We start from the raw sequence: 11,904 nt of genomic DNA on the forward strand, positions 1-11,904 counted from the left end.
AAAAGGTTAAAAAAAAAGAGGATAAAAGTAACCCAAATAAGTTGAGATTATTGATTCTTATAAGAATTTAATTTTGCCAATGAGCCTTGGCTCTAGTGGCATTTCTCCCCTCTCCCCACCTCAAGGTCTAGGGTTCAACCCTAGAGGATGCAATTGAGAAAAAAATGTGATAAATATGTGAGGAGTGTGTGGATGTGTTGTGTATCTAGGATTAGGGGTTGTCCAATCCATTTAATTTTGATGTATTCCGTGTAAAATTATTTAAAAAAATATAAAAAAATAACGTATATATTAAATAACGTGATCAATGAATTAGAAAAAAAAAGTGAAATTAATTTTAAAATTTAAACTTTTAATTAATTGAATATTATCAAATTTTAAAATAAAAAATTTAGGATTAACATCCCTAAACACATTTATATTATGTACAATTCTTAAACATTTTTTTATCTCTGCCACGCAATCTCTAGAGGATACCCAACCCGACCCAACCCGGTCGGGTAGGGTTGCCAACCCGATCCGCTGCGGGTTAAGTCTCAACCCTACCCGCCCTACCCGCACCCCCATAATATGTGTTATATATGTTTAAAAATGTTACATATGGGAGTTGAATCAAGGACCTTAAGCATGTGCAAAAGGTTCCTAGCCACTGAACCAAGGATACTTGTGTTATTTGTGAGATATTTGTGTCATTATAATATTTTTTTTGTCAACCCGCGGGTAGGGTCGGATACCCGCGGGTTGAGCGCGGGTAGGGTTAGGGTTGGGTATTTCTCAACCCGCGGATAGGGTAGGGTTGAGTGTTAGTTAAAAACTCAACCCGCGGGTAGGGTTAGGGTTGGGTTCAAACCCTACCCTACCCTACCCATTGCCACCCCTACAGCCAGTGCTGTTTCACGATCCCGTATTTCCGCTTACGTTGCTATTCACGACTCCATGGCCGCCACCTCCACAATGCCCCATCAGTCCGCATCCATAGTTCGCCATCGCCACTGGTGAGAGCTTTGACGTGAGGTGCTTGTCCAACCGAGAGTGTCGTTATCCAGTGATACCTATGCAGCCGCAGCCACTACTGTTTTGCGATCCCATGCTCCCGCCACCGTTGTTGTTCACGACTCTTATCAACTAAATCGGATGTTCATTTTACTATGTATGCGGATGGTTCTTTTCATTCTAAAGTGGATATTTATTTGGGTATATTATTAGTATTTTACTTGATTTGCTTGATTCTGCATGCACATGCTCCGCATGATGTTCATTTTACTATATATGCGGAGAGTTCTTTTCACTAAGATGTGAATGTTTATTTGGGTCAATACCATTTGGGTGAACGAAGCAAAGCGGCACGCGATGGAAGTGGCGAAGACACGACATAGCAGCGTGGGAGCAAGGGCAGAGGTGCAGGGGGTGCAACGCAGGAAAGAAGAAGGTGCAACAGTGGTGTCTATTGCAGGGAGCACAGGGGCAATGGCGATGCATGGGAGAAGAAGGTACCACGACAGTGAGGTGCATTAGTGACGGCGTGACAGAGAAGGGGGGAGTGAAGCGACTGCGATAAAAGAAGAGAAAAGTGGAAGGTGAGAGGCTAGGGTTATGGGGGATAAATGGGGTGTAATGTTTTTTATTTTAGTGGGTCTGGAGTGCAACTCATTGTTCACGTTGTTCGTACGGTAGTAGAACATCGCATAAATGATTATCTAAAAAAACGATTATAATTGCAACTGTATAAAACATCTTACACTATTAATCTGTTAGTGCATCAAAATTAAATTATTTTAATATTTTTTCTATTAAATAATTTTATCCTCCTCCAATTTGATCCCAAGAATAAAGTAATAACCAGTCTCCAAAGCGTTTATAAATCTCAAGAATCATTAAAAAATTTTAAAATTTCATTTCAATTAAACAGATTAAATTAAAAAGAGACTCTATTGCCTAACCGAAGCAAATATTTGGAATTGTTTTATATATTTCATCATTTTGGAATTTGAGAGAAAATGTCTAATATTAAAAATTTCACTGACTAATGTAGGTAATTAATAAAAAAATAAAGTACATAAAAAATTTTAAATACTTCAAAGATATTAGTATTCCAATAATTTTAGTCATTAATCTTAATTATATATATTTTATAGAATTTAATTTAATTACACCAACAACCTAAAAGTGTACAACACATTTGTTCAATCACATCGATTTTTTTGGATAACTATTTATGCTGTTAAAATAAAAAATATTTTTGTTAACATAATATTACATAATTAAAAATAAGTGTAAAATTATTTTATAATTATAGTGCATGAAATTTAAATTCATTGTTTTATAATAAAAATTCAATGACTAAAATGACTGATCACTAATATTCATGAAACTCTTAAAACATTCCTAAAGTATAATGTGGTTATCATAGAGACTACCTACGAGCTTTAGGCCATAGGTGGTAAGTAGTAACTAAGTACTCTTGTATACAGCTCACTTGGGAAACCTTTGTTATGAGCAGCTCTACTGGTGCACGACAAAGACTATGAAGCGCTGGAAGAAGACTCCAGGCAAGTCAACTATAGACATAGTTGACGGGGGTGGAGGCGTGGAGGTGCATGTTAGTAGGCCAAAAAAAAAGATAAAATATATATATAATTAAAATTAAAATTAAAATTAAAATGTAAAATAGATTATCCATAGATCAACATCAACTTGTACATCCACGCTAGGTCAAAGAAACATGGACAGAAGGGAACCATGCTTAATGTCTTCTTAATCTCCGGATACCATGTCAACATTATTAAACCTCTGTAGAATTTCATCATTAAAATGTGATGGAGTGACCAATTTTCCAATGCTACAAATATCAGAGAGAGAGAGAGAGAGAGAGGAATGTACCCAAAATATAAAAGTCAAATAAGAGAGGAGATTGGCACCCAAAGAGAGAGAGAGAGAGAGATTGAATTAAGATGGAAAAGGAAAATATTTAGTCATTCCTCCTTGCTAGTTTAAGCAATTTAAGAACATTTTCATAAACAATAAATGTTACTGAAGAAGCAGGAACATTTTTCAAAAGGCTTGGGGTTATTCCCCTGTAAAATCCTCGGACACCTTCATATCTGCAAGAACAGAACAAGATCTATAATGTAAAAATGAGAGAGAGAGAGAGAGAGAGAGAGAGAGGTCCTTAAGAGAATTTTGTTTCAACATTTTAATCCCTGAAAAAAGACTAAATGCATACATTTTGGTTTTCAATGAAACATGCAAAACCAAAGAAATGGGTTATAACTTATAATGTGGTATGTACCTTGCAGTTTCCTTCACAACATGCCAACTATCCACATATCTTGGAACCCCATCCGCACTAGGCCGTTGCTGCAGAGAAAGAAATTTCGATTTGCCTATGAGAAATTTGTACTATTAAACCAAAACTGCTATCTATTATCCCTATCTTTTAATCAACTGTTGTACCTGCAATCGAGATCTCATAACCTGGAAAAAAAGGAGCAAGCAAGCATGCTGTCAAAGATTGATCGATCATGTTTGATGAGACAAGGACACTAAAATATAGAACCCTCTTTCAAAGAGGAGGATACAAGAAACTGTACCTGAAATGGATAGGTTAGAAGTATTGCAGCAATTTTTGATGTTGCTCCAAGAACAGCATAATCAGCAGAATTCTGTGAAAAGTTATAAGAACACTAAAGTCTCGAGTATCGAAGAAAGCTTGCAAAGTTGAACATCAAACAGCTTCAATCAATCATTTATAAGCATCATATAGCCAGAAGCTAAACAACGTATTAAATACCAGGCTTAAATAATTTTTAGAAAAAATGACAACTCGATGCACAAACATTCTGCATTAACAAAGGGTCAAGAGAAGGGCCGAATCCAACGGGGGTAATGTAGGCAGAGCAATAGAAAAAAGGAAATATGTTAATTAGAAAAGAAAGAAAAAGTAAAAAAGGGCGGGAAACCATAATAACAACTGGCACCAAGATAAACCCAGAGAGACAAGAATGTAACCATGAGAGAAAAAGGGGGAAATAAAGTAAGCTCAGGGTTTTGATAGAATTCATAGAGAAAGATGACATCGCCAGAGAATTTCAAGAGTCTTGCCGTCTCTCCTTAAAGCTTGATAGTTGATTCTATTCAAAAGGCCGTCCATGATTTCCCGCATTCCCACTCACTCCCTTATATCCCTTCTGTCCTCTCACACCCATAAAAGAATAACCATTGGATCTCAAACCCTCCCCACTAGGCTTGCCAGGTGACAATTCTGTTACAACAGTAGGGACTTCCTAATTCTTTTCCTTCTGAAGGTTCTCCCCGTGTCATGCTTCCCAGGTAAATAGCAGAAATATCCTCACAAAAAGAAAAAGAAAAAAACTATACAAGAGGCTAAATCCCAGAAGATAAAGCACACAAAATATGCCAACCTTCTATGCTAAATACATATATCTCACACATACACCATAAGCAGAATACCAAAGAAAAGAAAAATTAATAAACTTAACCCAAGCTGTGTCCATAGTTGATATTGAACATTAAAATGTCTAACACCCATTTCAAAGCACTGGAACACGATAAACTGAGGACTGTAACAAGTTCTTTTGCATTAAACATTTTAAAAATATTTATTTAATACACCAGACTGCAACAATATGATGTATAACAGTCATTGTAGATATGTTGAAACAACATACTGAATACAACAGACAACGAATAATATCTTAACATCTAGCGTAGTGTTTACTTATCCTATCATATCTAATACCACATATTAAACACTCAGGTCGATATTATCTGTGCACATGATACAACCTAAGAGTCATCACTCATCACTCTTGGAATGTCACTTGATCTCTTGAGTTGAGCAATGACATAGGAACAAGAACTCAGACCTATATAAGTGACATTCAATTCAATTTCAATGATCAAACAATGGGTTAATAAATGTAAATGGTCCAATGCTCTGTAATTCTAATCCAACCATTATTTACTTACCAACAGATCATCCGGGTTTTGAAGATGCCTTTTACTTCCCCTGTGCTTTATGTCTACAATAACTTTACGAAGCTCCTCATATGCTGTGAACTGAACAGCCCCATGAGAGACCTGCTGAAGAACAAGAAACAATTGAGCCTTCTATAAATCTTACAAAGACAAAAAGTTGCATGTATTAATAATTAGTATAGCCATGAGTTCTAGGTTGCTCCTTCCACACACAAGAGAAAACAGAACCCTCATAATAACAATAGTATATTGAAAAGCATCTCGGCTTAAACATTTCAGAAAATTTATCATAACTGGTGTTATGGACTACCGGCCCGATAGTAAATCATCTCAGAAAGACTTGGCCCACTATTTGATCCTATCTTATACAGGTAGTTATGCACAAGCTCTGATTAGCACAACTCCTAGATAGTGGAGCACTAACCATTCCCCACTCATCTGACTCATGGATCCAATATAACTCTAAAATAACTAAATACTCAGGTTAGGAAGAGATAACACATAACGCTTATCAGCTACACTTTCTAACCTAGTACCTCCTGAGACACATGCCTAATACGAGCACTGAAGTCCTTGCAGGTTCAATGCCACCATTGTTAGGAACATGGAACAAGGATGACAATAGTGTAATGTATCTGAGCCTCAATGGAAGAGCAAGTAAGCTCTGATGAAAGGTCCTCTTGAAGTTCAACTTCTTTGTTTTCTTGTAAGAATGAGCAAGACAAGGATCAAATTCTTAAGCTCTTGTTCAATGGTTCTCATGCCACGTCACAATTCAACTCTCCTAAATGTTTAAATTTCTAGGTGGAAGTTTATGAATGGGTTTCTATCTCTAACAAGAAGTTTGAGAATGACAAATATCATGGTTCATGATGATATGACTTTAGTATTTTACATGATATAAAGAAAAAAAGTAGTGCTAGGGAGCCAATGGCCTAAACGTACAATGTGTACAATGGGCTAAATCTTTGGTTTATGAATAAAATGAACCTATACTATCCAGAATAACCATCCGGATACCAGGGATAATAAACATCTCATGTTATAAAAAGCTAATTTTGGGTTCACCAAGGTTCGAACTCTTGACTTTTTAGATCTGGAACTCTAATACCATGTCCTGAAACCACTCATCCCAAAAGCGTAATCTGATAAGACAATGTAACACTAATAATCATATCTCTAATACTTTCTAAACCTTCATTGTACACATTGTACGCTTAGGTCATTGGCTCCCTATACTTTCTCAAAGAAAAAATAATAAATATATAGGGAAAAATGTTAGAAAAATTTTTCCCTAACCTGGAATAAACGTGAACCTCAGTCATATGACCAAATCTTATGTCACCTGCCATTGCTCGGATGACAATAAGATGTCAAACGCATTACGTTAGCAATATAGCAGTAAACAGAAAAGGGAGGACAGGATCTATTTGTAAAGTTTTGGATAGTCTATTGGTTTAATTGGCAAATTCTGAAGTTCATAGTGGCTACCTGCTACAGAGGCAATGCTCGTCACAGACTGGATCAATCGAAAAGAGAGATCTTTATCATATGTTACATTGGGTGAATAACAACGTTATCTTTTTTCAGACACAATTTCACAAGTATCAACAACAATAATAACAAAGCCTTATCCCACTAGATGGAGAAAATCAATCAACAATCAATAATTAAATTTACAAGAGCCAAGACAGAGTTGGAAAATAACAAACATCAACATACCAGAAATAGACCAGGAACAATTCCTCTGTAGAGTGCTCTAAAACCTTCTTCCCTCATTATGGTCCTAAATGCATCTGATATTTTCAGACAAGAAACAAAAATTGTATGACAGGTTAGCAAAGTTAATACAACCACAATAAGTAAAATACCCAAACCCTGACTATTACATTCTAATTGATCATTCCCATGCTGAAACAAAGTGATTCCCTTAAAATATATACAAGTAAAGTTGAAAACAAGTTTCCTTTTTCGTCCTAATTTTAAAAACTAAAAATAAACATCATAGAACAAAACGCTGTGAAACAAATACAATGAATAGTTATGCCATACATTACTTAGCAAATTAAGGACCAAACATTGATGATTAATAGTAGTGACTAACGAATTGCTACAACATTTTTGGATGATAAAGATAAATACTGAATCAAATATTATCGTCTAAACAGGTGGTGAAAGAGAGCCATTATGCAACTTTTGATAGTACTCCATCTATCTGCTTTTAAGTTTGATTTTGCGAAATTATTTTTTTCAAAAATTATTTATAATTTATAAATACATACAAAGCATTAATTATCTTTTGCAATGTTTAACTTCATAAGTATAAAGTATTACATCAACTTAATAAAGTAATAATAAATTAATGAGAAGAGACAGGATAATTTAACCAAAGCAAACCATTTTTACTCTATACTCGAGAATGTAACAATTTCTCGATTCTTGTCTAAAAGACCAAAGCTGTAAAAGCCACTTAAAAGTTGACACAGGTGGTAACTGTAAACTGAAGTGGGCAGAAGATTACTACAATTAAGAAAGTTCTGTGTGTTAAAATAATAATTCAGCTAAATTTATAACTTCAAGAAATGTATTCTAATGACATGAATATTTTGAGAAGAAAAAAAAATCTTTAAAGTGAACAGTTGAGAATGAAGTTAAATTAAGATGGAGATGAGACCAAAAATCCCATAGTATGGTCGTGTTTGATGAAGAGGAGTCTGAAGCTGCAATCTTGTTTTTACCAGCCAAACAGGATTTGTGCACAAGCACACCTGACAGAAGACAATGGAAATCAAATGATAGTAAATTTAGCAGGCTTTGGAATCCTAATCAGTAATCATTCAACTATAAAAGCTTAACAATATATTAAAAATTTTCACAAAGATAACAAAGCTGTAAACTTAAATATAGTTCCATTAATCCATTCTCACACTCTTATCATAATAAAGTTCATTGGCAAATCTCTAATACACTTTACTTACCACCTTTCGCCACTCCTTGGGACCGATGTAAGAAAAAATTTTGAATTGAACATGGAAATTATGCAAAGCCCTAATCAAGAATATACAAAAACATGTGCATACACATAGAGCGCACGCATGTGGCAATCCATTCATGATAATGGAATTGTGAACACTCACCAAACCTCCTGCTTCAGCAGCTGAGGCAAGATGAAGACCTGGGCTCAGTGTATCCTCCCTATTCCTAGCATATCTTTGTTTCGCTTTATCATAACTGTAATTAAGAAATTTTAACTTAGTCACATGTAAATATTAATAGCTGATCAAGAAGTTAGGGGATGGAAAATTCACAAAAGAATCCATTCCTCTGTAGGTGTGTGCATGTGTGTATGTGCACACGCGTACTCGCGCATGTGTGCGTGAGGGAGACTTTTGAGAGTTCAGACTGAATAAATCAAGATCACATTTTACATATTTGGAATCTATGGATGCTACTACAAGAATAAAATTAAGGATAGAAACTCCACAGTGTATCATAACATATAATATCATTCTAGTTAACTTAATACAATTAATTATTTAACGTTCAGAATTGAAACTCACAAAAAGAAATATAGGCCCCATGAAATAGTCGACCCAATAACCCCAGGAAGAAAACCTGCATATAATCCTCTTAATCCCTGCAAGATAAAGCAGGGAATATAAATACAACAAACTGCTATTTACATATTCAATGACAACTCCTGAACGATAAGTAAAAGCCAAGGGTATTGAACCATACATCAGTTATCTTAGCTGCATACATCTTAATAAAAATAAAAGTAAGACTATGAACAAGGTGAAAAAATGAGGAGTGTTTGGATCAGCAACCATTAATCAACAAACAACAGGGGTAAATAACCCAATCAGGGAAAAAAAATCAAAAATAGAAAGCAAAACAAAACAATACAATACAATACAATACAATAAAATAAAATCTGGGTGCGACTAGCACATGACATGATAAACCACCAAGTTTTCTAGATGCTAGCATAGACCAAGCCTATAATGATTTTATCTATTTTCTTCAAATTTGCAAGACTTATCCTAACCACCAGCTATATGTCTTAACCATATATAGGTAAAGCTGTCAATAATTTACACAAGCCCAGTTGCACAATCTACAGTGAATTCCTTTCTTAAAAACATGAAACTCCTAACAAGCAGAATTCTTCAAATGCCAATATGTCTTAAATGCTATATTGAAACCATTTATAGCCGTGGTCCTAGAAAAACTAATTATTAGGGACACTCTAAATATTGCATTGCAGAAAATAATGAAATATTATGAAGTAAAGTAAATGTCGAAAATTGTATCCTTGATTGATAAAAATGGCTAGCATTGGGTGGAATGAGTAAACAAACAAACCTCAGATCGAGCAATGGTGAAAATTGCATGAACAGTATTCTTATAATTGGGAACATGAGAGACTCTGCCATCATTAACTGCAAATCAAATAATAATCCCATAAAAAGCTGAACACAAGACAAATATTAAATATCCATTTATTTGAGCAAAAAGAAAATTAAAAAATGCAAAAAAAGAAAAACAAAGACCTTGGAACCTAGTGCGGACAACATCGAGGGGATGCATGACAGCGACAGTGGCAAACCCAGCTGTGCCACCGGCAGCAGCATTCTCCCAGTGCCATTGACGGGCCTCGGGTGCTGTGGCTGACATGTTTGGTAAGTTATGTCTCACTCTGGGTTGAATGTCATTGAACTAAAAGGAGACGCAATGGGTTTATCTGAGGGGCTTCCTCAGTGACAGTGTATTAAGGCACAGATTTTGTTTTCTCTTTCGTCGAATGGTTTGGCCTTCAAAGGAGAAGAGAATCTATTTGAAATTTTGAATCATTATCTTTTGAAAACAACTCTTCCAATCAAATCAAATCCACACATTCAACTTCATCTCCAAAGTAATATCTGTAAGTTGACTAAGTTCCGATTTTGAAGACAAAGGAAAAAAAGAAAGTTTAAAGAATAAAATCTATTCTTCAGACCCATCAAACCACAATTCATGAAACACGCCCTGTTTCAATGATAAAATCCAGATCTAAACAGTTTACAAAATGGCAGTCAACAAATATAGATAAATTATTAATAATTATACATGTGAAGAAAACAGACCTGAAGTTGGATATTCTTAGAACTACACTATTAAAGTAACTGATGTATTTTGCAATTATTTAATTTCACATTATTGAATAAAGGGAAGAGTTAGCAACAAAAGCAAACTATATGATCTGAAGCTTCCATGACACAGGTTTTTATTCAACGAACAGCACAAACATAGCAGATAAAATAAGTGTGATCGAAGATAATATAGTAGCCTATAAAGCCAAAACTGTTAGTAAAATGCCACAGCGAAAAAAAAGTTAGAGCTTTATATATGATCACATCTATTAAGAAACAGAGAAAGTACTAACAATTCTACAATTGGCAACAATTGTTCAATATACAAAATTCTTCTCTGCCATTATGTCAATATACCAGGACTACAGTGAAAGAGAAAGTTCATTAAGGACATCACAGAAAAGTATAGTGTTTAATTTATCACGAAAATTATATTGTGCTCAGTTCATGACTACATATGCTAAGAGCTCAAAGCATTCAACTTCATCGCATACAAAAATCTACAAGAATGGCAAGTATCCTCAGTCAACAAAACTCAAATCCTCAATCAAACTCATACCTAGATCAGATAACGGAACTAAGACATGAGAGAGAGAGAGAGAGAGAGAGGAAACGAGGCAGGGCGTACCTGGATGGTGGCTGTGAGGCTGAGGGCTCTTGCGACGACCTTGCACGGTCGCTGAGGGATCTATCGGCGAGGCAGACAGCTCTGCTAAGAGGTGGCGAAGCAGCAAGGATACCAGGCAAGGAGGCGGCGAATCCCTGGCAACGCAGTGTGTTCCGGCAGCTGCGGCACAGCAGTGATGGGAAGGATGCGTTCTTGGGTTCATTCCACCAGTAAGTAGTAAGTAGTAATATTCACGGATTGTTTAATTTTATTTTAGACTTGGAGTAAATACTAAATATCACGTGTTAGTCCAAAGAATTTTAGACAAAATACTTTTTTTAATATTATTAGTTAATTTGATAAATTTAATTAAATTATTATTTAATAAATTTTAATTATTAATTTTACACAAAAATAATTATATATGAATTTTTAGTTTTAGTTTTTTATGAAAATTATTTTTATTTAATAGAGTTTTTTATTGATTTTAAGTAATATTTATTGAGTGTAAAGAAAAAATTTTTTAAAAATTTTATTATAAGATAATTAAACTTTAAATAATATATTTTAAAATAAATTAATCTCTTTTAAAATGACAAAAAAATCAATGTCCAGTGGAAATAATTTTTAACAAGTAAAAATATTGTTACGGTTTAAAATTACTGTAAAAATATAGATGAATTTCACTTGTTGTTTCAACGCCTCGTTTTTATCGAAAAAAATTAGAAAAATAATTGTAAAAATGGTTACAAAAATAATCTTTTTTAGTACGTTAAAAATCAACACAAAACCCACTATTAAATATCTTGAGACGGTTATGACAATGGTTAAAAAAAACTTTTATACAAACATTTTTAGTAATTATTTTTATTATACACAGCGTGTTTACACACGTTTCATTATCGTAAACAAAATTACAGTTCAGTTTGTGTTTATTTTTTGTGCGTTTTTTTTTTCTATTGGTGATATTATTGCTGCGTTTTGTTTTTATTTCTTCTTCTCCTCCTCTTTTTATGTTATTGCAGTCATTTATTCTTTTTTTATATTTATTTCTCTTTTTTTTGATTTTATTCCTTTTAATAGAATAAATCAAGAAGAATTTTGAGAAAATGAAAAAACAAAAATGAAAAAGAAGAAGACGATAAGGAGGACGAAGAAGAATAGTTT

At 34.2% G+C, this 11,904-nt stretch overlaps 1 protein-coding gene across 5 annotated transcripts; it reads right to left on the reverse strand.

Moving 5' to 3' along the window:
- Positions 1–2,925: 2,925 nt before the first annotated feature.
- LOC130965992 (folate transporter 1, chloroplastic) lies at positions 2,926–10,980 on the reverse strand. Of its 5 annotated transcripts, none has more exons than XM_057890826.1 (12): positions 10,759–10,980; positions 9,552–9,812; positions 9,364–9,440; positions 8,559–8,635; positions 8,136–8,229; positions 7,673–7,766; positions 6,721–6,794; positions 4,990–5,103; positions 3,591–3,662; positions 3,454–3,474; positions 3,290–3,357; positions 2,926–3,101 (listed from the first exon to the last, which is right to left on the reverse strand). In XM_057890826.1, the coding sequence occupies exons 2-12, from the start codon at positions 9,673–9,675 to the stop codon at positions 2,969–2,971; spliced, it is 948 nt and encodes a 315-aa protein (XP_057746809.1). In that variant the 5' UTR covers positions 9,676–9,812; positions 10,759–10,980; the 3' UTR covers positions 2,926–2,968. The 5 variants fall into 5 exon arrangements, with proteins under 5 accessions (XP_057746809.1, XP_057746869.1, XP_057746746.1 ...); XM_057890886.1 differs by having other exon boundaries at positions 4,990–5,100; positions 9,552–9,831; XM_057890763.1 differs by having other exon boundaries at positions 9,552–9,831.
- Between the last annotated feature and the right edge of the window lie 924 nt (positions 10,981–11,904).

Source organism: Arachis stenosperma, chromosome 1, assembly GCF_014773155.1.
Source record: "Arachis stenosperma cultivar V10309 chromosome 1, arast.V10309.gnm1.PFL2, whole genome shotgun sequence".
Taxonomy (NCBI): domain Eukaryota; kingdom Viridiplantae; phylum Streptophyta; class Magnoliopsida; order Fabales; family Fabaceae; genus Arachis; species Arachis stenosperma.